Source organism: Aquarana catesbeiana, linkage group LG06, assembly GCF_042186555.1.
Source record: "Aquarana catesbeiana isolate 2022-GZ linkage group LG06, ASM4218655v1, whole genome shotgun sequence".
Classification (NCBI taxonomy): domain Eukaryota; kingdom Metazoa; phylum Chordata; class Amphibia; order Anura; family Ranidae; genus Aquarana; species Aquarana catesbeiana.
Window position 1 is genome coordinate 385,462,893 of NC_133329.1, and position 27,632 is coordinate 385,490,524.

Sequence of the window (27,632 nt, forward strand, 5' to 3'; positions counted from 1 at the left end):
AATATTTTTCATCTTTTTTTTTTTTTTTTGGTAGATTGGAAGCCTTTTTGGTAGATTGGAAGCCACTCGGAACAATTTGAAAGTGAAGGGACACATTGAATTTCCCCTGATTAACATACAATGCAGAACTCAAACTGAGCTTTTTAACCCATTATTAGGACATTGTTTAACCACTTCATTACTGGGCATTTTCCCCTTCCTTCCTGCCTGACTTCACAAATGCGTTTCTGGTAGAATGGTCAAACATTCCCATAGACACACTCCTAAACCTTGTGTAACTGTGTTTATGGTATACTTGGCCAATGCCTCTGGAAGCTGGAAATCACTGAAGTAGACACTGTTTCTTCGGTGATCTATACTTGCTTTCAGGTCCCGCACATAGCAGCTGCACTCCTGCTTTGTGAACGCAGGTCAGCTGGCCGCTTGGCATGGAGCCATTCAGAGAAAACTTTGCATTTTCTGAATGAATGCAAAGTGTTCTCTGATCGGACAAGGTGGGCAGGCAGCGCAGTGACGTCACACTCTCCACCTCATTCAATCAAAGAACACTTTGCATTCATTCAGGGAATGCAAAGCATTCTATGAATAGCACCTGTTCTGAGCAGCGGTCCTCCTGTGTTTCACAATTCATCAGGCCCGCCGCTCATCACTAGTGGTGAAATAGCGGTATCTGCTTCAGTGATTTCAGCTTCCATGGAATTGGCCGGGTATGTTATATGGTATGTAAAGGTACGTTGGTCCAAACTGGTATATATAACTTGGCGATGCCTGGAACTATTCTTTAGGCCCATTTCACATGGGCCTTCCGTTTGTCCGTTTTTCATCCATCCGTTGATGGATGAGAAACAGACACCAATACATCTCTATGGAAAAACTGATGTAAACGATTAATCTGGCTTTACTGCTAGTTTCCCCTACCCGATATGGCAGCGGCAACATCCGAGAGCCGATTGAAAAATCGGCTCGGGTGAAGATACCGCTGGAATGTGTGGACAGGTAGGTGTCTTAATATTAAAAGTCAGCAGCTACAATATTTGTAGGTGCGGACATCATTTTTTTCTGAAGGAGCCTGGAGTTCCGCTTTAAAGTGTGTGTCCACTTTTGCAGCCAAATCTAGATAACACCTACTTTTTGTTACATGTTCCCATTCACATAGCATAACCTAAAAATATTTTCCAAATGTTGCTTATTTTTACTTTTTTTTTTTTTCTGAAATTGCCGAAACGAAGGCCGGCCATACACAGTTCGAATCGATCAACTTTGGTACAACCAGCGTGCTGGATTACCTTGCGATTATTACAAGAGGCTGCTATAGCAGCTTGCAATAATCACTGTCTTCTCCTGGCAGTAACCGCTTTCCCTGCCCACCCTCGCCAGGAGAAAACGTTTGCTCATCAGAAGCAATGGCGTCCCTGGGGGGGGGCCAGAGGGGGCCCTGACCCCCACAACATTATGCTGTGCCCCCGAATTTAATTTTTTTTTTTTTTACAAAAGGCAATGTCTTTTTGTTTGGATTCGTAGCGGATGCACCGCATCTTACTCGGGCCGCCGGTGGAGTAACACAGTCTCTATTGAGAGGGAGAGCGTCCCCAGTCAGCTCCTGCGGGTGATTCCTCCCCCCTCCCTCTGCTCGCTGACACTGCATAATGCGAGCGCTCACACAACCACGGTCGTCCGATCTGCTCCTTCCCCTGCATCCTGATTGGCAGGAAGAAGAGTGAGTTGCAGGAAGGACTCCACCAGGACTCTCAGTTACTGAAAAAACAGACTGATTTCTCCCGTCCTTTACAGTTGCCCCCCCTACTTTTGTCCCTGTCCCCCCATGTGCCCCCCCTAAATATGAAAGCTGGAGACGCCACTGATCAGAAGGGATTCTCCCGTCAGCACTGTGTTGATGGGGGAATCATAGCGAATTTCCTTCCTGCTAACTGTGGTAGCAGGAAAGAAATTTGCACCGTCTATGGCCTGCCTAAAGTTTTCCCCTTGTATGCAATGTTGAGGAAGCCGGGGAGTTCATGTTTACCATAATTTACCCTGTCTATAGGGACGTACACACGGGGCGAATATCAGGCGGTTAATTAAGTAATAAATTAAAAGTATGTGTTATCTAGAGTTGGCTGCAAAAGTGGAAATACACTTTAAAGCGGAGCTCCAGGTTCCTTCAGGAAAAATTATGTCCGCACCTACAAATACTGTAGTTGCTGACTTTTAATATTAGGACACCTACCTGTCCATGCATTCCAGGGGAGTCTTATGTGCAGAACCTGAAAGCAAGTATAGATTACCGAAGGAGCAGTGATTTCCAGCTTCCAGAGGCATTGGCCAAGTATACCATATACACAATTACATTGGTTCAAGCTGTGTATAACATGGCAATGCCTGGAATTATTGAACCATAGTAGATGGTTTTATATATATATATATATATATATATATATATATATATATATATATATATTCTTGAGGGTATACAAATGGCACCATGCTTTGTCACAGCAAAATGTATACCCCCCTCATGTTTGGTGGGCAGTACTCACCTTTTCAATAAATGGCTCGCAGTTGCGGCATGCCCCCAAAAAACGCAGCACAGTATTCCCATTGATAAAGCCCATTCGGCTGTTAGAACAAAATAGGACATTCAGGAGGCAGTCTCATTACCTTCTGAATCTCTGTCAGCTGTCCCCTTTGCCGCTCTGTGAAAAGTGATCAATTGCAGATCTCTTTTGACAAAGAACACAAGTGGAAATGAGACCTTAGTAAGTGTTCCCCATATACACTATATTGTCAAAGGTATTGGGACATCTACCTTTACACGCACATGAACTTTAATGTGATCCCAGTCTTTGTCCGTAGGGTTCAATATTGAGTTGGCCCACCTTTTGCAGCTATAACAGCTTCAACTTCTGGGAAGGCTGTCCACAAGGTTTAGGAGTGTGTCTATGGGAATGTTTGACCATTCTTCCAGAAGCGCATTTGTGAGGTCAGGCACTGATGTTTGACGAGAAGGCCTGGCTTGCGGTCTCCACTCTAATTCTTAAAGGTGTTCTATCAGGTTGAGGTCAGGACTCTGTGCAGGCCAGTCAAGTTCCTCCACCCCAAACTTGCTCATCCATGTATTTATGTACCTTGCTTTGTGCACTGGTGCACAGTCATGTTGGAACAGGAAGGGGACATCCCCAAACTGTTCCCACAAAGTTGGGAGCATGAAATTGTCCAAAATGTCTTGGTATGCTGACGCCTTTAGTTCCCTTCACTGGAACTAAGGGGCCAAGCCCAACCCCTGAAAAACAACCCCACATCATCCCCCCTTCAAATGATTTGGACCAATGCACAAAGCAGGGTCCATAAAGACATGGATGAGCGAGTTTGGGGTGGAGGAACTGGACTGGCCTGCACAGAGTCCTGACCTCATCCTGATATGAAACCTTTGGGATGAATTAGAGCGGAGATTGGGAGCCACGTCGTCCAACATCAGTGTCTAACCTCACAAATGCACTTCTGGAAGAATGGTCAAACATTCCCATAGACACATACCTAAACCTTGTGGATGGCCTTCCCAGAAGAGTTGAAGCTGTTATAGCTGCAAAGGGTGGACCAACTCAATATTGAACCCTACAGACTAAGACTGGGACGCCATTACAGTTCATGTGCGTGTAAAGGCAGGTGTCCCAATACTTTTTGACAATATAGTGTATACTGTATTGTACTGAAAGAAAAGCTGGTGAGGGTAATTTGCTTTGCATTACATGCATCACTCAACCAATTTATTTGCTGAAGCATTTCAGGAGTTTACTGCTTAACCTGGTTGTTCACATTCAATGGATAATTTATGGATTTGGCTTTGAAATGATTTCCTGGGAGAGCAAAGTGAGCTGCACATATTTCAAGTAGAATTCTATGCAACACAAAGATACATTTATCGCAAGCATAGATAAAAATATATACTTCAGATGGGTTATTGGAAAAGCGGCTGAAGGGGTTGCCATGAAAAATATGCTACTCCCAAGATATGTGCAGTACGGGTGTTTATGCTGGCTGGTGGAAGATGAAATGTTCTCCTGTATGAGCTAATTTGATTTTTTCCCTTAAAGGGATTTTATGATCCTTTCTCATTACATACTCATTGCTGTACAGTGGTTGGACTTTACTGCTCCTTCCTTCCATTATCGGTCTAAGGGTGCTCTTCCTGAGTAGCCACTATTTCAACAGTCTTTAACTGAGTAATTGCACTAATCCACTGAGAGCTCCCTCTATTTGCTAAACTGCTAATCTCCAAAGTAAATGAAATAACAAAAATTAAGCAAGCTTGTAAAATGTGAAAATTGCTTAAATTATTTTTCTAGTATTGTCGTGACTTCCTGTTTTCCCTGGATGTAAACAGCGCCATTTTTAAATTGTGAAAGCTATTACAAGGCAGCTAACAAGCCCTCCCCCCCCCCCCCCCCCAAATCAATGTCCCCATTGTCTACCAACGCAGCTGTTCAAGCAGTGTTTGAATAGCTGCATCCTCGGCTACACTAGGAATGACAGCTGTGACACTGGAAGTGATGCGCATCACTTCCAGGGTCATCGGTCGCAGGAGAGATCCATTCCCAGAGTTCCTCCTGCTCTCACTAGGGAAACCGCTTCCAATGGTCCACAACTGCCTAGAGAAAAGATGGGGGTGGGTGCCTTTTGAGAGCTCCATAAGTGAGCCACCAGATCTATAGCCACCTAGTCCCTTATCAGAAAGCCCTTCGCTGGCTCTTAAAGCTGGTACCAAGCTCACAGCTGCTACTGCTTGATTTAACCACTTATCTACTATGCCAATCATAAACCTGCCTTTGTAGACCAGAGGTTAATGGAGCTGGCTTTGCGTACAGGGGCACAGGTATGATGGAACAGAATAGGGTCTTTTTCAAACTGTTATCACAAGATTGGAAGCGCGCAATTTTCTTAAATATCATTGTAATATTAATGATAACCTTCACTTAGAACCTGGTTTTAAGAGGAGGGTTTCCATAGTCTTTAGGACACATATACATTGTGTGTGATGGTCAGGTGGCCACCGACTATTTATTTTATTGTTATTATTCATAAATACCATAGATATATACAGGGCTTTTTTTTCATGGGGAACTTGGTGGAACTCAGTTCCACCACCTCTGGCTCAGACCCTTTGGTGCCTGCTCACCACAATCACTTGTAAACACAGAAGTCTGGTGACAGCTCTGCACTCTGTGTGTAACCCCCCTGAACTCTGCACTCTGTATGTAATGCAATCCTGATATTTGATGACCCTTCTACTGTTTGCGAAATATGACCACACCCATTATTTGATGTGATTTGGAGGGGGTGTGTGGGCGGGAGGGGTTTTGGGGGGTCGTGGTTGAGTTCCAGCACCTATTGTTTGAGAAAAAAAGATATATATATAAAATTTGCATGCCTTGCCCATCACAATACTGTTTTTATATTGGATATAAAGTGATGTGTATTTTTATTCTTCTTTAAGCACTGCAACTAAACCTGTAAGTGATCTCCCTTGTTGAGATCTCCTATATTTTCTTTTCAGATGAAGTTGAAACTTTTGATCCTCAAGCCTTCCTGGTACTTCCACCTCCATAGTCATGGTAAGTGACAACCACTCATTCAATAAACATGCACTGCTGGCTGTAATTTAACAATGCTACACCATACCTCCCAACTTTCTGAGATGGGGGACACCTGTTCGCAAAAGTATGTAGGCATAAGACACACCCCCTGCCACTCCCCCCTTAAAGGAGAATTATACAAAAAAATGATTAAACTCATAAGTGCTTTTTTTTTTATACCACTATTATTCCTTAAGTTTTGCTTGTGAAATTTGCAGCAATTTAGAAATTGGATGAAAAGTTGGGCACTGTAAAACACTTTCTTATAGATAGTGCATTTTCTATACAACTATATAGATCAGGCCAAAATGAGGGACAAATAAGGAGGAAAGAGGGACAAATAAGGAGGAAAGAGGGACATTGCTCCAAATCAGGGACAGTCCCTCAGAATCAGGGACATTTGGGAGCTATGCTACACCACTGCTCCATAAATTATAGTGGCCACTATTCTGCTAAGGTTTAATGTCATACGATTTTCTTATTGTGTCATTATGTAATTAGAGTAACCGTGTATTTACATGTGAGATTTTACATATCATAATTTAACCTGCGAAGTTACAATTCAGTCACAAATTAAAACCCTCGATCAGGCTGTGTTGTGGATCTGGCCACCTCAATCCTTTTAAGTCCGTGTTCTGGGATCACCTGCTTGTTATGCAGGAGAGCTGTTCCCGAATACACCCACTGGCAGCTACCTTGCTGACACACATGGCCTCACACACTAAGATAGTTCTCACATTCAGCTTGAAATATTTAAAGTGATGGATCATACAAGGACAAACCTGAGGAAGTACACTCCCAGTGATCTTATAATATGCTTTGTGGATTCAGAGAAGTGAGAATAAGGGCAGATTCACATTTTGCTGCATGAAAATGCATTACATGTAGAAATACCATTTTTTCTGTGTGGCTGGTTCACATCTATGCACTGCAGTTTTGGTATGAAAGGGAAACAGAGATTATATGGTCCCATTCACACCTACAAGATGTGCGTTACCATGCATGCTGCATAAGGAACTATGCATAAGGATACTTACCTGCTCTGTGTAATGGTTTTGCACAGAGCACCCATGATCCTCCTCTTCTCGGGTCCCCCGCCAAGTTCCAATGCTCCTGGCCCTTTCCTCTTCTCCGAGCGCCCCATACTGCTTGCTATGGGGGCACTTGTGCATGCTCCCACCCGAGCCCCGCTTTGTGTCCCTACTCCCTCTTCCCTTGCTGTGAGCTGCCAGTGGCTCCCGCTATTGTCTCAGCTAATCAGGAGGCAGAGAGCCGTGAGAGCAGGTGCTCTCATGCACATCACTGGATCAGGCTTAGGTAAGTTTTAGAAGGGGCTGTGGGGGGAGCTGCATACTGAATGCCTTTTACCTTCATGCATAGAATGCATGAATGTGAAAAACCTTCAGCCTTTAGAACCACTTTAAGTTCACATCTGAAATTTCTTTTTAAAGGCTACAAGTGAGTTTGATCATTGAGCGACCTAATGCAATGATCGCAATAAACTGTGATAAAATCAAAAAGTCAATTACAGTGGTGGCTGGTGCTAAATATTTCAGACGAGAGCGGCAAACTAACCTCACCCACTCCCCCCCCCCCCCACCTGGGGGAGACAGACGGGAAGGTGGCGGTCGCCGCAAGCACACGCACACACACGCCCCCCCCTCTGCAGGAGAAGGATGGCAGGCGGAAAGGCAGCAAGCAGATCTCCCCCGGGCTTTAGACGGACTGACCGTACCCTAGGAGGCAGGGAAAAGCCAGGCAGTTGCTTCTCCTCCCCGCTGAACAGGAAGTGTGTCCTTAGACATGATTGGCCAGGGAGTCCTAAGCCCTGGCCAATCAGGTCTCAGGACAGGACCCACTTCCTGATTGGCCGGGAGGAGAATCAGGAAGACAATTGCGAATATTTAATTTGCTTTTGGAAGGGAAGACCCTCACCATGCCAACATCCCAAAAATATATGTAAGGATTGAAAGACTCAAAACATTGGTGGACTTTATGGGCACATAATGAGAGGAGGAATCATTAAAAAAGTATACATTTTATTACAGCATAGTTAAAAAAAAAAAAAAAAAAACTATAAACATACAAAACACCCTGTATGGACACAGCTACCAGTTACCCAATAATGCAGTTAGATGAGGGCTGGATAAAAGATATAAAGATTGACGTGGTAATGTATCAAAGTAAAAAAGAATTGATCCAGTAATGCCTCCAAGAACTTGCTTGTTGACGCGTTTCACTAGAATAATAGCTTCCTCGGGACAGATACTGGGCAGGTGCTGGTATATTTAAAAGCAGAAAGTGCATATCAGTATTTCATACAGTACATATCTATATAAGTATAACAGTAGTTATTCCAACATTTGTCCGGGAAAGGTACATGTAAACATAAACTATACAAACATAGACTTGACAACATATATGCTTGCCTGGTAAGCCTGTGGTGCAGGGTATAGGGACACCTCACAAAACTAGACAAACACCTGAAAAGACGAAGTTTCAAAAGTCCATATATATGTATGCAGTGACAACATGCATGCATATCATGCGGTCTATAGTAGATACCACTAAATGGAACAAAATAATTATTCATTATATTACAATATACGATAAGATGCACACATACATTTAATGTCGATAGATATGGATATAAACAGTCTAAGAGGATTAAGGTTTTATATGATGGGATAGAGTCTGCATAAAAACTGTACTGAAATAGCTCTCACCTGATGTATAACAATCATATAAATTAGAAGTACCAAGGTATGGATCACACATAGAGGTAAGCTGTAAGAAGGTCTCACTATCAACGTTTCAGGCAGAGAATCTGAAAGAATATATATAGATAGTATCTACAATTAGGCATTAGCCCTCTAAACCGGGTATAAGTGAGCGAAAATCAAGAATGGTGCTTACCAGGAGTACCAGGTATGGTGGCCCCAAGTTACAATACCAATATGTTGGATAGGTATAGAATCCCCTCGATTATAAAGATAGATGGCATATCTAGGAAAAGAGTATTGGGTACTTAAAATATAAGTAGGTAAAAACCTAAATACAGACAGAGAGATAAACACCCACCTGAGTGTATGAGTATTACACTTATCCCAAATGGGAAGGCCTATTTGTAAGACCCAGGCAGATAATGCCACATAAACGAGAGAGAATATATACCCCTACAAAGAAAAGAAGGCATATGGATGAGGGGAGTAACTGAAAGTAAACAACCATTGCATGACAGTTCCCTGGAAAAACTATTGCGTCACTTCCCCCATGTGATCTGCCTTGTTTTGATCTGTGCCCAATGGTTGTTTATGTTCAGTTACTCACCCCATCCATATACCACCTTTTCTTTGTAGGGGTATATATTCTCCCTCGTTTACATAGCATTATCTGCCTGGGTCTTACCAATAGGCCTTCCCATTTGGGATAAGTGTAATACTCATACACTCAGGTGGGTGTTTATCTCTCTGTCTGTACTTCGGTTTTTACCTACTTATATTTTAAGTCCCCAATAGGCGTTTATACTCTTTTCCTAGATATGCCATCTATCTTTATAATCGAGGGGATTCTATACCTATCTAACATATTGGTATTGTAACTTTGGGGCCATACCTAGTACTTCTGGTAAGCACCATCCTTGATTTTCGCTCACTTATACCCGGTTTAGAGGGCTAATGCCTAATTGTAGATACTATCTATATATATTCTTTCAGATTTTCTGCCGGAAACGTTGATGGTGAGACCTTCTTACAGCTTACCTCTGTGTGTGATCCATACCTTGGTACTCCTAATTTATATGATTGTTATACATCAGGTGAGAGCGATTTCAGTACAGTTTTTATGCGTACTCTATCTCTTCATATAAAACCTTAATCCTCTTAGACGGCGTTTATATCCATATCTATCGACTTTAATTAAATGTATGGGTGCATCTTATCCCATAATGTACTATAATGAATATTTTTTGTTCCATTTAGTGGTATCTACTATAGACCACATGATATGGGTGCATGTTGTCACTACATACATATATATGGACTTTTGAAACTTCCTTTTTTTGGGATGTTTTGTGAGGTGTCCCTATACCCTGCGCCACAGGCTTACCAGGCAAGCATATATGTTGTCACAATAAATAAATAAAAGAAGCAGCGCTGTAAACCAAAATGTGATAAATAAATGTCACTATAGTGTTAAATAATGCATAAAGTCCATAATGTGATCAATCAAATCAGTACAGTTCTAACAGTGACAATCTTCAAGGTGAAACGGATGAGGAATCCCAGCTTGGGTCTCTTCCAGAATTAATTGACAAATGAGACTGGATAACCTTCACCGCACCACTGTGATATGAGTAAAATATGCGCTTACCAACTGGCAAGCTTAAGAAAGCTTGTGACCTTAACCCGGTCGGGGCCTTTTCTTGAGATGGGGACACCACTAAACCGCTCCTTAGACTGGACCACTAGCCTCCATAAAAAGGAACCTGGATGCGGGAGATGCTAAACTCCTATCTAGGAGTTGTTCTCACAGATATTGCCCCAAAAAAGAAAGAGGAAGAGCAACATAGCGTAATCCTGGATGGATATTTATTTAAAAAATTAAAAGTACACTTACAATGTGTTGAGTATAAATAGACATAAGAAGCCGGCCGGCTACACACGATCACCCGTCCTACAGACGGTGAGTACGGCACGTCAGCACGCCCGACGTACGTTTCGTCACACTTCTGACGTCGTCTGGGGCACGGGCGACGCACTGACGTGTCGCTCATATATAACAAACAAACGTAACCAGACCTCGAACTGACAACGAAGCCGGAAATCACCCTGCGCTCCACCAAGCAAGGGCGGATGGTGTAAACCGCCATCTTAACTGAGGGATATTAAATGGGCGTTATAAATAAAGAAGGAGAAAAAAGGAATAGGGAAAGGGGGATGAACCACAATAATCTCACTCCTATCAAGTGTGAGAAAGGGATATGGAGTTTAAATTAATTAACTAATAAACTGGTTATTCAAACCTTAAACGAGGCATAGCTACCTAATGGTACAAAGCACACCTTAGCCCTATACTAACTTATAAATCGAAAAGAATATTGACATACTAAATCACAAGAGAGTCTTAATCTGAGCAACATTGCTACAGAGAAGAAGATGATTTCAACGACCTCAAGTAATCTAACAGTTCAAATTATGAGTCATACCAAACAATAAATGCAATATTTGAATAAATAAATATGTGAAAAATTGGTGATAAAGTTGGCCTCAAACCTCCATTATATTAAGGGAAGCGTGGAATTAAGGTTTGGGCATAATGGAACCCAAATCAACCCCATTAAGATATATAATTATTCAAAGAATACTATTCAATAATAGGTATGGGCCAATAATTCCATAAGCAACAGTTAATTATAAACAAATTCAATGGACTAAATGAAGGGATTCATCATGAATTATCAATAAAGGCATTGGTGTCGGTATCCACATTGAGTCCATGTGGGACATAACATTTGATTTTGTGTATCCAGAGCATTTCGAGCTTGGAAATGCTCCTAATTAGAGAGCTCCCCCTCCAATGAGGCCGATACCTATCGATCCCTAAAAAGAGAGTTTTTGAGGGGTCTTTATTATGAGAGACTAGATAATGTTTTGAAACAGAGTGTTTGGGAAAACCATTTTTGATGTTGGTAATATGTTCATTCAGGCGAACAGAGAGAGCGGTCGTCTAGTCCTGCCCACATACTGTAGGCCACAAGGGCACTGTAGTAAATAGACGACCCCCTCAGTAGTACAAGTGATAAAAGGTTTTATGTCATGCTCTTCTTGTGTACTAGAGGAGGTAAATTTAAGGGTTCGTCTGGATGGCGCAGAATTTAGCCTACATACCCGGCATCTCCCACATTTGTAGTAACCCTTCAGGTTATCAAAAAGACCTTGAATACCCCTAACAGGGGGATCAAGAACATTCGGAGCTAATCTATTCCTAAGGGATGATGCTCCCTTAAAAATCACTTTTGGCCTTTCTGGGATAACCCCTCTTAAGATGGGATCATTACCCAATAAATGCCAGTGTTTATTAAGTAGCCTTTTGATATTGTCATGTTGGATAGAATAGGTGGTAATAAAAGGTAAATTTATGGGGTTTTCTCTGGGGGTTACCTTCTCCCTCAATAGTTGTTTCCTATCCATGCCCTTTACCACCTCCAAGGTTTGAGCTAAAGATTCTCTGGTGTACCCTTTTTCTACAAACCGATTACACAAAATTCCGGCCTGTTGCCCCCTTACTATCAATCAGGACCCTCAAAAGGTTTTTCTAAACCTTACACAAATAAAAGAGGTGGTCGGAATCACAATGCTCCCCAACAAAATCCTAATCCCTATTGGAATCCGCCCAACACACAGTGGGGGCCTAACTACAATCAAGGATGGGGTCCCTACCCTTTAGATACCCCACAACAAAGTGGTGGGTATAACCCCAGACGGGGTCCTCCACCCCGGACGGGGAATCACCCCGGTGGGAGAGCCACAGAGGTTCCCCCCCCTTACACTACTATGAATTATCCCACCCACCATAGTGATCGGTACTCCCATGTGACAGGAGGCCCTACCAATAATCTATTGGTTGGTTCCACTACTGATGACTATTTTGGTTATGGGGGTATTACCCAGAACCGTTTCTTCCCTTTACGTGATCTTGCTGGTCCACCAGAGGGAGATGTTGATCCACTTGATTCCCCTTATCCGGGTGATGGAGGAACTCCTGGTCCAATATCATCTTATGCGAATGACAGAATGGGATTGTCCTACTATCCAGGTCCCCTGGGCCCCAACCCTCAGGGTTTTCACAGGCCAGGCCAAGGTACCAAACGACTGGCAGAGCGGGGAGAGGTACTAGAGGAGGCAAACGCAATCGAGCAAAAAAGAAAAAAGCTCTAGCTGGAACAGGGATTTTTAATCTAAGCACCGTAGTTCTCAGTCAGGAAGAAAAACTGGTGCTAGATAAAGGTTTAAAATTCGCACTACCAAGGAAGTTTAACAAGTTCGAAATCTACATGGATATCCATAAATTCATTCGGAAAATGAATATTAAACGATATATGTTATCTAACCCAGTTCAAGAGAGGAATGTGTTGCCCAGTGAATACCAGCATTCAGGATTGGCTAACGCCTCCCTTTTCAATCCCCCAGGTGCCTTGGCACCCTCCATTAAAGTTTTTAAAGAAGTGCTGTTAAGGGATCTAGATAAGATGCCCATCAAAAAAGCAAAATTAGATCGAGAACTCTATACTGGCCTTGATTCCCTTTGCAACAATAAGAATTTGGTCATTAGACCCGCAGATAAAGGGGGTGGCATTGTGGTTCTCAACAGAGAAGACTATTTCCAGGAGATGTATAGGATTCCCGGAGATAGAGAGACCTACACTCCCCTGGGATCAGACCCCAAAATTCCTTACCTTAGGGAACTTAAAAAGTTGGTTGAGTGTGGATATAGTCAAGGGATTCTAAATAAAAAAGAAAAGGCTTACCTAGTACCAAAAGCCCCCCGCACTCCCGTTATCTACTATCTACCAAAAGTACATAAACATCTTACCTGCCCCCCGGGGCGTCCCATCGTAAGTGGGATTGATTCCCTTACGTCCCGGGTGGGCAGGTATATTGATTTTTTCCTACAACCCCTAGTGGGGAAAATGCCTTCTTTTGTGAGAGATTCCAAATATATTATCAACCTATTAACTAAATATACCCCCACCCCCACTATGTGGATAGTTACGGCGGACGTAACGTCCTTATACACGATTATTCCTCATGAGTTAGGTCTTTATGCAGTTGAATATTACCTAAGAAGGGACTCAGGTTTATACGATGAACAAATAAACTTCATCATGGTGCTTCTAAGATACGCTGCGTCCCACAATTATTTTTGGTTCGACCAATGTTTTTACCGACAGGACCGTGGAGTCGCGATGGGGGCTAAATATGCCCCCAGTCTTGCGAACCTGTTTATGGCCCTGTGGGAGGAGGATGTCGTCCATGTTTGCCAGAGGCCCCAGCTCAAGCTGTGGGCTAGGTACATCGACGACATCCTCCTCCTCTGGGATGGGAATCGCAGCGATCTTGACCTTTTTATGGAGGAACTTAACCAGAATAACAGGGGCATTGTACTTAAATTTGAGGCCAGCCAGTCTAATGTTCAATTTTTAGACCTTAATATTACTATACAGGGTGACCAGTTTATGACCTCTACGTTTTTCAAAAAAACGGATCGTAACTCTTACATTCCTCTTAGTAGTTGCCATCATAGGCCCTGGCTCCGGTCTGTACCCAAGAGTCAATTGATGCGAATTAAGCGCAACTGTTCTGAGGACTCTCAGTTTTTGCAACAGGCCGGAATTTTGTGTAATCGGTTTGTAGAAAAAGGGTACACCAGAGAATCTTTAGCTCAAACCTTGGAGGTGGTAAAGGGTATGGATAGGAAACAACTATTGAGGGAGAAGGTAACCCCCAGAGAAAACCCCGTAAATTTACCTTTTATTACCACCTATTCTATCCAACATGACAATATCAAAAGGCTACTTAATAAACACTGGCATTTATTGGGTAATGATCCCATCTTAAGAGGGGTTATCCCAGAAAGGCCAAAAGTGATTTTTAAGGGAGCATCATCCCTTAGGAATAGATTAGCTCCGAATGTTCTTGATCCCCCTGTTAGGGGTATTCAAGGTCTTTTTGATAACCTGAAGGGTTACTACAAATGTGGGCGATGCCGGGTATGTAGGCTAAATTCTGCGCCATCCAGACGAACCCTTAAATTTACCTCCTCTAGTACACAAGAAGAGCATGACATAAAACCTTTTATCACTTGTACTACTGAGGGGGTCGTCTATTTACTACAGTGCCCTTGTGGCCTACAGTATGTGGGCAGGACTAGACGACCGCTCTCTCTGTTCGCCTGAATGAACATATTACCAACATCAAAAATGGTTTTCCCAAACACTCTGTTTCAAAACATTATCTGGTCTCTCATAATAAAGACCCCTCAAAAACTCTCTTTTTAGGGATCGATAGGTATCGGCCTCATTGGAGGGGGAGCTCTCTAATTAGGAGCATTTCTAAGCTCGAAATGCTCTGGATACACAAAATCAAATGTTATGTCCCACATGGACTCAATGTGGATACCGACACCAATGTCTTTATTGATAATTCATGATGAATCCCTTCATTTAGTCCATTGAATTTGTTTATAATTAACTGTTGCTTATGGAATTATTGGCCCATACCTATTATTGAATAGTATTCTTTGAATAATTATATATCTTAATGGGGTTGATTTGGGTTCCATTATGCCCAAACCTTAATTCCACGCTTCCCTTAATATAATGGAGGTTTGAGGCCAACTTTATCACCAATTTTTCACATATTTATTCAAATATTGCATTTATTCTTTGGTATGACTCATAATTTGAACTGTTAGATTACTTGAGGTCGTTGAAATCATCTTCTTCTCTGTAGCAATGTTGCTCAGATTAAGACTCTCTTGTGATTTAGTATGTCAATATTCTTTTCGATTTATAAGTTAGTATAGGGCTAAGGTGTGCTTTGTACCATTAGGTAGCTATGCCTCGTTTAAGGTTTGAATAACCAGTTTATTAGTTAATTAATTAATTTAAACTCCATATCCCTTTCTCACACTTGATAGGAGTGAGATTATTGTGGTTCATCCCCCTTTCCCTATTCCTTTTTTCTCCTTCTTTATTTATAACGCCCATTTAATATCCCTCAGTTAAGATGGCGGTTTACACCATCCGCCCTTGCTTGGTGGAGCACAGGGTGATTTCCGGCTTCGTTGTCAGTTCGAGGTCTGGTTACGTTTGTTTGTTATATATGAGCGACACGTCAGTGCGTCGCCCGTGCCCCAGACGACGTCAGAAGTGTGACAAAACGTACGTCGGGCGTGCTGACGTGCCGTACTCACCGTCTGTAGGACGGGTGTTCGTGTGTAGCCGGCCGGCTTCTTATGTCTATTTATACTCAACACATTGTAAGTGTACTTTTAATTTTTTAAATAAATATCCATCCAGGATTACGCTATGTTGCTCTTCCTCTTTCTTTTTTGGGGCAATATCTGTGAGAACAACTCCTAGATAGGAGTTTAGCATCTCCCGCATCCAGGTTCCTTTTTATGGAGGCTAGTGGTCCAGTCTAAGGAACGGTTTAGTGGTGTCCCCATCTCAAGAAAAGGCCCCGACCGGGTTAAGGTCACAAGCTTTCTTAAGCTTGCCAGTTGGTAAGCGCGTATTTTACTCATATCACAGTGGTGCGGTGAAGGTTATCCAGTCTCATTTGTCAATTAATTCTGGAAGAGACCCAAGCTGGGATTCCTCATCCGTTTCACCTTGAAGATTGTCACTGTTAGAACTGTACTGATTTGATTGATCACATTATGGACTTTATGCATTATTTAACACTATTGTGACATTTATTTATCACATTTTGGTTTACAGCGCTGCTTCTTTTATTTATTTATTGTTTAGCGTGTGTATCTCACCTTTAAGCGGCTGCTTTTTCTTCTTTTTTATTGTATGTCATTTATTACTTAATTGTGCTAATTGTTTAAGGGTATACAGCGCGGTGCTTTTTCTTCTTTATATATGTTGTCACGTCTGTATAGTTTGTTTACATGTACCTTTCCTGGATAAATGTTAGAATAACTACTATTATACTTGTATAGATATGTACCGCATGAAATACTGATATGCACTTTTTCTGCTTTTAAATGTACCAGCACCTGCCCAGTATCTGTCCTGAGGAAGCTAATATTCTAGCGAAATGCATGAACAAGCAAGTTCTTGGAGGCATTACTGGATCAATTTTTTTTTACTTTGATACATTACCAAGTCAATGTTTATATTTTTGATCCCGCCCTCTGTAACTGCATTATTGGGTAACTGGTAACTGTGTCCATAGAGGGTGTTGTTTTTGTATGTTGTTTATATGTTTTTTAAATATACTGTAATACAATTTATACTTTTTTTTTAATGATTCCTCCTCTCATTATGTGCCCAAAAAGTCGACAAATTTGAGTCTTTTAATCCGTACGTATTAATTTGCTATTGTCACAGAACTGGGTGGGCTCTGCGCGCCGAGACCACCCTTTTTTGAAGCCTAAAAACCCCCCTGCTGGAATGCATGCGTCCGGTGCCCTGCATGTGGATTGGGGGGGCAGCGCCCCTGCGCCCCGCATGGACAGACTGCCACTGGTCAATTATTACCCTTAATTTGTGTTTTATGTAGTTTGATGCTGAAAGGCCCTCACATGTACAACTGAGCTAGACTGAGAAATGATTTAAAGTTCCACTTTTTGCATTTATAAATGCACCCACACCGATGTTAATAAAAAAAAAAAAAGTGTGTTTATTAATTTCTCTGCATTGTTGCCTGCAAAGCTTTGCAAAGGCGATTAGTGGATCATGGGGACAATAGACAGTCTCATGCAGACTATTCCTCCAGCCACAGTCCCATACTGAAGTACATAATTTCGGTTTTGGGTTTGGTGGCATTATCAATGGGACTACAAGTTTAGAGACACTCAAGTGCTTTTTTTATCGCTACTATTCCTTTATACTGGCTTTTGAAATTTACAAATGCAGCAATTTAGAATTTGGATGAAATGTTTAGCACTGGGAAACACCTTTTGAAAAATAGTGCATTTTATGTACAACTATATAGATCAGACCAAAATGAGGGAAAAATGAGGAGGACAGAGGGACTTTGTTCCATATCAGGGACAGTCCCTCAAAGTCAGGAACAATTGGGAGCTATGCTTGTGCTTCGTTGAGGTCTGCAAATTCCTCTATCTCAATGGTTAATGGGACTCTGGGCAGATCTCTGTGAATGAATAATACAGTTGTGTGAGCAAAGCCACATACAACTGCATTGGATTAAAAAAATGACAGAAGCCTGTGGGGAGAAGAACCCCCAGATTCAGTAAGGGGGGTTGGAGGGCTGTGGACTGTGACCATGTTTCATTTTAGTGCACTACACCTATATTTGGATGAGGAATTGAAGACAACATGTTTCTTCATATACATTTTAACCTAGGTTTACATTGATGCAATTTGACATGCCAAATCGGCGGCTATTGCCGGCAATGGCACCGTCCGAATCTGTCCGCTGCATTAATTCCCAAAACTACTACTTTTGGTGACTTTGGGTGCGATTTCAATAGACATCTGTGCAGGAACCCGCACAGATGTCTCTGAAATTAACTGACATGCGGGAGAGAATGTCAAACCCGAAGCAGTGTGAACCTGGGCTTAAGGTCTCTTAAAATTCAGCAGAAGCCATAAAGTACTTTACTCCAGAAACCACTGATCTTGGATCTCATAGCTGCCAGTAATGTGACCTAATGCACAGATATTTTGTCACATGATCCCCACTAAAGGATAGGATATAGAAATTGGCATGGGATGTTCCCCGTGTAGCATGACAGATACTCATGTGTTTAGTAATTTTCCTTTGTGAGTTTTTGGGATTCTATTTTGTGAGGGTGTGGGGGGAAATGGGCATTTTTGGCTATAGTTCTGTGTTGAGTATAGTTCTTTTATGTTCGATCCTATTTGGAAAATGACAGGTCTTTAGCAAACTGACTAGTAAATATAATTTTCTATCGGTGTTTGTAAATCACTCATACGGTATTGACCCACCTTATCAGGCACAGGTTTACAAAGTCTCTTGCTTTCTTTGAGAAGTGGTCAGGCAAAGTTGGCATGAATCCTTTATGTCCAGCAATATAAAACATTGCTGCCAACCTGTTCATGTGTGCCAGCGGAGGCTTTCCAGTTGCCATCTCAAACACTGTGCAACCAATACTCCATATATCCGACTTCTCCCCATGTCCAGACTCGCTGATTACTTCTGGGGCCATCCAGTATGGTGTCCCATGCATTGATTTCAGCATTTCCCTCCGAGAGCTATTCATGCTCAGTCCATTCAGGCGTTTAGCACAGCCAAAGTCTATCAGTTTGATGACCCCGTTGGGCATTAACATGACGTTGTTACCCTTGATATCTCTGTGCACCACCCTGTTTTTGTGAAGATAGGCAATGCCTTGCAAAATGTGGTTTGTAAATTTACTTATTACAGCTTCTTGCAGTGGTCCAAAATCACGTAAAATGTTGGCCATGGATCCCCCAGGTACATACTCCATGAATATTGTCACTATATTGTCCTGCAGACAGGTTCCCAGGTAGCCCACTATATTGTCATGTTTTAGAGTCTTCAATAGGTCCACCTCCTCCTGTAGCTTTTTGTACTCCTTCTCTGCAACATCTGAGTCTGAGGCATGTAGTGTCACCTGCTTGGCGGCAATGAGCTCCCCTTGGCTTGTGAGACCTTTATACACCTGTAGCCAAAGGGCAATAAGAAATTTTTACTGTATGTACATCAGAAGCTGCTAGTTTGCACCTATTGGAGCACAGCATAGAAAATGGTCTAAAGCCCCATTAAACAACGGCTGCTATTAGTAATTTAGGTACAAACTCTCTGCAGGTTTACGCTTTTGGGTACAAACCCTTTGTTGAACAGTTGGAGCACAGCACCCATTTTCTGGCCTTAACCCAGTTCTTTTCCTCTCCTCTATTAACTACAAATGTATTATTTTTGCTTCAACCTGGCTAGATTCTTGGCTCCCCTTTGACCATTGTTGTAACAAATGCCAACTCTTCCTCTCTTTCCTCTTCAATAGTCACCTTAATGCTTGGGTCGTTCTTACCCACTACGGCGCCATTGTCTCTATATGACCACTGGTCACTACCAAGGGTCCTAGAACTAGGCTCCTAAAGTAGCCTTTTTTGTCAAAGGAAATTTGCTGGCTGGCTTTGCATTTGTTAACACCTTCATGCAGGGGTTCTTAATGTTTTATGATTACTTGAATGGATTGCCAAATATGCCCCTATTGCCAAACTGTTAATCATCCTTGTCAGTCCTGTAAGATTCAGGTATGACATTAAATAAATCAATAGCTTGATTTTACTTTACATATGGATAATTAGGAACAGGTGAAAGGATAACTTAAGGTTTTTAGCATATTTATCTGAAAACCGCAAACCACAAATACGCAAGCTAAGCTACTAGTGAGCTGCTTTTTTTTGCCGTTTTTTGTGCAAAAAAAAAAAAAAAAAAGATTAGAGGTACAGTTACTAAAACCAAAAACCTGTAGTATGTTTTATATAGAGATTCAGTCCCTAATCCCAAGGGGTGTGGATACGCCCACTTAAGGGCCCTGGCCTAAAATGTCAGTTCACCCCAGAGGTTATATTTCTGATGTTTCGCGGACTGGTTTCTCTTGACTCCCTATACCTCTCCGGCAGTGCAGGCTGATTTTTTTTTTTTTTTTTTTTACAACTGGCAGTAATAGAAACCCTTGTCCACAGACATTGGCCTTGTACTTTAAGAAATCTAATATAACAGGCTTTACCGTTCCATACGCTCCTCTGCCCAACACCTCTCCTTTTATCCAGTAAATGGAGCTGTCATTGTTGCTAGTGTTGAAGTAGTTTCCAGACTGGTTGGAGTTATTGATGTCACTGTCAGTGGGGCTTGAACATCTGTTGATCTGTAAAAGGAAAACCAGTAGGACAATAAGTTTAAAGGTCCATGTACACATAGGCTTTTAGCATAGTTTAGGCCAGTGATGGTGACCTTGGCACCCCAGATGTTTTGGAACTACATTTCCCATGATACTCATGCACTCTGCAGTTTAGTTAAGCATCATGGGAAATTTAGTTCCAAAACATCTGGGATGCCAAGGTTCGCTTTCACTGGTTTAGGAGCTGCTGCGGATAGGGGACATTCAACCTCCCTTTCCTGAACAAGGAAGAATTGCATTCAGGATAGGACTGTTTTGACCGCTGGCTGATTTTGTCGCGTTTTGCATTTTCCCATGGCCACGGTACATCCCGAAGCCTAAAAAGTGTAGAATGTATTTTTACATTTTTCATTTAAAATGAATTACTATTTTGGAAGGTGGAAAAATTATTCCAACTCTAAACAATATAATATTTTGTGTGGAGAAAAGTATCCTGAGATGAAGTAATGACTGAAAGTTTAAATAACACATGTAATGAATTAAATTATGCCCAATTTAGAATTTTAGCACCTAAAATTAATGTTGTCGATTATAGTATGTATTAGATTTATTTTGGCATGCTTTTTTCAGCACAATTGAACTATCCGTATTACTTTATTCACTTTGGATTGTAGGTTTTGCTGCTTTTTGTGCTGTGTGGAAGACCGAAAACCCAATATTTCTTTCTGAGTATATAAATGCTAATTATCCAGAATCAAGGCCATTTTTGCATTTAGGACCTGATAAACGGGGGAACCCCGAAGGACATTGACTTTACTGCAGACAAATAAAATCATTCTGGACAAACCTCTTTGGTGTGGTGCTGTCTTCCTTCTATGTTGCAAGAACCTTGCTAAGGTTCCTATACGATAGTTGCTTGTTGATCTATTCATATGGCTACAGCCTACCCAACCAGAACCCTAAATAATAATCTAGCACTTGTCTATCCCACCATATTCTGATTTATTTTGTTGTGTAGTCTGTCTATCTCTATCCATCCATGTGTCCAAATTATTTAACTTCTTTATCCCCTTAGCTTCCTACTGGTAAGACCCAAGATGACCGTGAAGACACTCCTTTTGAAGAAAGGAAAAGCCTCAAGCACTCATTCTCAGGACGGGACTGCACGCCAATTGTACATGACAAAGTGTGGTCCAAAAACGTGTAAATTCGTTTTAATTTAGTTTTGCTTTTTATCATGACCAATTCATCCCAAAGATGGAAGCACTAAAATGTAATTTATTTTTATTTGTTATTGAAGTAGATCTCTAATTTACATTACTTTAATGTCCCTCTACTTCTGACAGGTTTGACGTGGTACACCAGAGCTATGGAATCGACTATGTAAATAGTATTTACAACCTTGTTGATTTTATGTTAACTCCTGACTGTATCTATTACATCCAGTAATTACCATCTATAGTTTTCTTGTAAAAAAAAAAAAAAAAACGGGGGGGGGGGGGGGGGTTAAGGCTGTGTCTAGGCAGTCTGAGAACTGTAGACCAGTGTAGATGGGCTTGCCCAACCAGGAGAAAACTTAACTATTTTTCCATAGTCTATATGGGCAGGTCTTAATATAGATAACAAATTCTACTTAGTTTATTGACACTCTTGCCTTTTAGATATTGCATAGGAAATCCAAAGCTGCACTTAAATTTAGCGAAGTGTACCCCATGGCACTTAAGCAGTCCATGAATTTGACATTCCAGTGCATCCTTTAAGACTGCATCTGGCAGTGTTGGCTGAGGGGTACAAGACGTTAGCTTTTATTTGAAGGGTACCCACTATTAAGTGTACTTACTAGGTTATCTTCACCATAACCAAGAGTTGCTACCAGTTTGCTGCTTTTGTGACTGCAACTGTTTTGTAAAATGTGCCCACAATTTTGGTGGGGCTGAGTAATGCATTCACATGGATGCTTGCTGCTGAAGAGAACACGTTTTACAAAATATGCAATTTGCTTTTAACCAAAAATCAACTCAGATGCAACATAATTGTGGCACAAAAATGTAGTGCATGTACCTACGCTAAAGCATGGTGGACAAATTCTGAGAATTCAGGAGTCAGTCCAGTCTATTCACTGGCAGATACTATTAAGTAGCCAGTACCATAAGAATTCTTGACTCAAAAACTCATAAGTTAGGAGGAAGCAATGCTTTCACATACTGGGCATCTGGCTCCTGTAATTTGTTAAGTTTAGTTCATCAGTTTACTAGATGTGTATCTGCAAGGTCAAAAAAATCTGTAAATTTAAGAAAATGTTTTCTGCAAAATTTAACAAAATCCTTATATTAGCATGTTTATCTCTGATTGTTCAATGTGTACTTTAACTATATCACCTCTGATTCATTGCAACCCAATCTCACTGACTGTGAGCGCACAGATTGCATTGACTGCCAAGTTGCCATTTGTAATTTGGTACTGCAATGCTCCTTAAGATGCGTTGTCATGTCTGAATAAAAGTTAGCAATCAAAATGTTATATATATGTATATATTTGTATATATTTTCACTGAAATGGAATTACACCTTGTTCTGAATTTCATTCCTGATAGCAGCTGACAATGTTTACCAGGGTGAAGTTCTTAGCTCTTTTCCAGTTGACTTTTTTTAAAAATGGACAGTAGAGGTGACCAAATCACAGCTTGATGGCTGCCAAATCTGAAGCAAGGTGTAGGCCCTAAACTGAAAAATGCACTGCTACTGAATAATGTTAAAGTAGAGCAAATATACTAACCAACGTTTTTTTTTTGTTGGCTTTTTTAAACGTTGTCTTGTGTTTTCTTTTTGTCATTTTCCTACTGAAATATAACCAGGTATAATAGAATTTTTAGGTTCAAATATTTAAACCCTATTCACACTTGTGAGACTTGTCGTGTGACTTTGAATATTCAAGTAGCTTGACAAGTCATACCCCAAGTTTTCCAATGATAACCAATTCATATATGTGCGAATTAGTCGTAGGGACTTCATGCACTACTTTGGTCCAACTTTCATGCAATTTTAGGGCCGTAGACTTCAATGTTAACCCTCAAAGGTTGCATGAAGGTTGTACCCGAATGTTATATAATGCAACAGTGGGTCCAACTTTGCAGAGGGACAACAAGTTACATCCATGTCGCACCCATCCAAAGTTCCGCTCCAAAGTCACGCAACTTTGAATTTGTACAAGTGTGAATGGAGCCGAAGTCTTATTGTCAAATTGTGCAGGCTTACTAATGAAAAATGAAGAAAGTGTAATGCAAACCATTTCTGCACTGTGACGATGAGCTTCATAAAGTGGAACTAAATCCTCCTATCCTTTTCAGCCAAGGAAGCTGACATCTTAGCCTCTGTTTTGATCTGCAACTGCCATGGTGCTGCACATGTGATCATTTATGACTCCAGCCATTTGATGATGTGACAGTTTGGTTGAGAGCACACAATAATGTGACATTTACATCCCAGTTTGCTGGGAATCAGACTGTATTTTTGAAATTGTTAAAGTGATGGGTTTAGTTCTGCTCTAAGTTGCCCATATAGACAGTTCGAATCTCGGCTGGTTCAGCAGGGACCAACAGATTCTAACCATGTACGGGCAGACTGTACCCAAGTTGATCGTTCAACTTGGGTACAACCAGTCTGCCAAATTTTTCATGCCACTAGCAATAATTGCTGTGTGTTCTCCTGGCCAGGGTGGCTCCCCTCAGCCCCCCGGGAGAACACAATAGCTCCATGGGAGGGATTCCACAATGAACACTGTTAAAGGGGTAATCAAGCTCCATCTATGGCCAGCTGTGGGTTCAGAAATGCTACAGAAAGTTTTATGCATAAACCTTGCAGATTTAGTAACACTAAATACTATTTACATTTCTATTGCTAAAATGCAGTAAAGCCTTAAGTGGCTACTTAAAGGTAAGTTCACCTTTACAGAAAAATCTGTAAAGTGAACTTACGCAGGACCCCCTCCTTACCCAAACCCCCCCCCCCCCCAGACTCTGAGCCCTGCTATAGCTGCCTCACGGCTTAGAAATCCCCAGAGCTTAATCTCCTAAACGTGCCCCGTCTGGAGGGACGTTTAGGAGCTTTCTAATTAGTGAACCAATCAGAACCCGCGTAGCCCGTCCTCTCAGCGTGGAAGAAGACGCGTGAATGCCGAAGGTTTTGCTAAGCCGCGAGGCGGCTATAGCAGGGCTCAGAAGGGGAGATTGCCATGCTGCTGGTCAGCAGGACTGGGGGGGGGGGGGGGTCGGGGTCCTGTGTAAGTTCACCTTACAGATTTTTCTGCAAAGGTGAACTTACACTTTAAAGTAAAACTATACAGATTCCATACTACAAAGGTTAAGGCTACACTCCAGGCAAACAGCTAAATGCACAAATAAAATGTAGAGCACGGAGCTGCTTTTTACCTACAAAAGGATTTGTATTTATGTTCATCCATTTCTGCCATTTTATACCGCTCTCTCACAGCACAACCAGGAGGATGACAACCACGTTTTCTATTACAGGTAAAGTGGTTGCAAACCTCAGACATAAATATGAACAAAGCATATCCCTCTATAGTGTGTACTTGTCTCAAGAGCACTAAGTGTCGGTTTTCTCTGCTTTCTTCCTCTGCTATCAGCATAGCACTTCTGGCAAGTTTTCCTGACACCAAAAGAAAAAAAGGTGACGGGAGGGACCTCCAGCTAATCAAAAGCCTCAGCTCTGTTCATGTGTGCTGTGTCCATTCCCTCCATTTAGCTTTTAGAGCTCTCTTCTCTGAGCTCTGCAGAGTAACTTCTGCTCTCTGCACCACTTTTTTCTGACATCTATGACAAGATTTATAAATTCTGGACTTTGAACGCATGTAGAGAAGAGAAGACTGCAGATAAACAGGTACAACCCACCGCAGCCTCCTGACTAGACAATAAAAAAAAAAAAAAAAAAAACAGCATATACTAATGAAGTCATCCTTCTGCTCTCCTATCTACATATTCCTCAATTCCTCATTAGCATATTTGTATGCATCATATGTTGGCTCCCATCATTTACCTCCCCCCCTCCCCTCAATCCTTTCCCTAGGCTGAGTTCTCCTGTACAGTGGATTGCAAGAAGCTCATACTAACTCAGATACTTACACTACTATTTTAAAAATCTATATATTCAATTTATAACTGCATTCGTTTGTATCTTTTTTTTTTTTTCTCGGCCTAACATTCAGGTTTAAAGCAACCCTGGCACGAAATGAATTTTTTAAACCATGTATACCTGCAAAATGACAGGGAAGACTTTTACGGCACCTTTCCCACTGCGCTCACCACCAGAACCCTGTTTAGTAGAAATCATCCCCCAGCTATGGAAGTATCGGTCTTCTGGGTCCCCTAGAACTTTCACCTGTTCCTTCAGCTGACCTTCACATAATTACTTTAGCCTTTATGAAGTGGAGAATGGCAGAAGGTACCAGTGAGAGCCGCAGGGGGGCCCAGGAGAGATGCTCCCGGAAGTGCTCATTAGAGGAAAGGGGCAGTGTTCTTCGGCATGGTAATGGTAAGTATTCTTTTTTGTTTTGCAGGCTTTCCTGGTTTGAAAAAATTGTCATGACAGGATTGCTTTATAGCTCTTCATTAAAGCAAAACTATGCTTTTGTGCCTGACTTGCATGCTTACCATCTTCAGTGGTTTTTGGTAAGTGACAGATACACTATACTATATTACCAAAGGTATTGGGACACCTGCCTTTACACGCACGTGAAATTTAATGGCGTCTTAGTCCGTAGGGTTCAATATTGAGTTAGCCCAACCTTTACAGCTACAACAGCTTCAACTCTTCTGGGAAGGCTGTCCACAAGGTTTAGGAGTGTGTCTATGGGAATGTTTGACCATTCTTCCAGAAGCGCATTTGTGAGGTCAGGTGCTGATATTGGACAAGGAAGCCTGGCTCAAGTCTCTGCTCTAGTTCATCCCAAAGGTGTTCTATCAGGTTGAGATCAGGACTCTGTGCAGGACAGTCAAGTTCCTCCAGCCCAAACTCACTCATAAATGTCTTTATGGACCTTGCTTTGTGCACTGGTGCGCAGTCATGTTGGAACAGGAAGGAGCCATCTCCAAACTGTTCCCACAAAGTTGGGAGCATGAAATTGTCCAAAATGTCTTGGTATGCTGACGCCTTAGAAGTTCCCTTCACTGGAACTAAGGGGCCAAGCCCAACCCCTGAAAAACAAACCCCACACCACGATCCCCCCTCCATCAATATGATTTGCACCAGTGCACACAGCAAGGTCCATACAGACATGGATGAGCGAGTTTGGGGTGGAGGAACTTGACTGGCCTGCACAGAGTCCTGACCCCAACCCGATGAGCCAAGCCTTCTTGTCCAACATCAGTGCCTGACCTCACAAATGCGCTTCTGGAAGAATGGTCAAACATCCCCATAGACACACTCCTAAACCTTGTGGACAGCCTTCCCAGAAGAGTTGACGCTGTTATAGGTGCAAAGGGTGGGCCAACTCAATATTGAACCCTACGGACTAAGACTGGGATGCCATTATCATGATCCAATTAAAAAAAAAAATTAAAACCATTTTCTTCAATTTAGGCCAATATATATTCTACTTCATAATTATGGTTAAAAAAAAATCCCAATAAGCGTATATTGCTTAGTTTACAGGAGTGTCTACAAAATATGGAATATATACTGGAATTTTTATTCCTTTTTATACTAGTAATGGCGGCGATCAGCGACTTATAGCGGGACTGCAATATTGCAGCAGACAATTGGACACTGACACTTTTGGGGAGCAGTGACACTAATACAGTGAGCAGTGCTAAAAATATGCACTGTCACTGTACTGATGACACTGGCTGCGAAGGGGTTAACATCTTGGGCGATCAAAAGGTTAACTGTGTGCCTAGCCAGTGTTTGTGTTTATTGTGTGTGTTGCTTTTACAAGGGGAAGAGATGGATTTTTAATTCCTGCTGTGCTGAGAGTCTGCCCAACGATCAGCGGGGTGCCGGCGGACAATGAGTGCCCAGCACTCGCAGATGGGCTTCTGCTGTAAATCACAGCCGAAGCAGCCCGCTGCGCGTGCCAGTGCAGGGTCACGTGTATATATACATGATCTGGCGCACAGCTGCTGCCCTGTCGCAGTAAGATTGCCATAGGGCAGTCAGCAAGTGGTTAAAATGGTTTCAATAATGCATTACGATTTAACCAAACCCATTCGATTTTTGTCAACTAAAATGTACTGAAGTCTTTAGTCAACTAAAATAACACTAAAACAATTCAGATGACTAAAATACAACTAAAACTAAAATGGCATTTTAATCAAAAGACTGACTAAAAGGAAATCGAAATTTGACGTCAAAAGTAACACTGATTAAAAGTTCCCTTTTAATGGCTCACATCGTTTGTTAC

General features: G+C 41.8%; 1 protein-coding gene across 1 annotated transcript in view; it reads right to left on the minus strand.

Annotated features, from left to right (window-relative positions):
* Positions 1–27,632, minus strand: part of MAP3K19 (mitogen-activated protein kinase kinase kinase 19) — a 69,990-nt gene that overhangs the window by 4,343 nt on the left and 38,015 nt on the right. The window contains exons 12-13 of the mRNA XM_073634282.1: positions 20,109–20,246; positions 18,337–19,034 (exon numbers count right to left, since the gene is read on the minus strand). Of these exons, the coding sequence (XP_073490383.1) occupies positions 18,337–19,034; positions 20,109–20,246 (836 nt within the window). The remainder of the gene's footprint in view (positions 1–18,336; positions 19,035–20,108; positions 20,247–27,632) is intronic.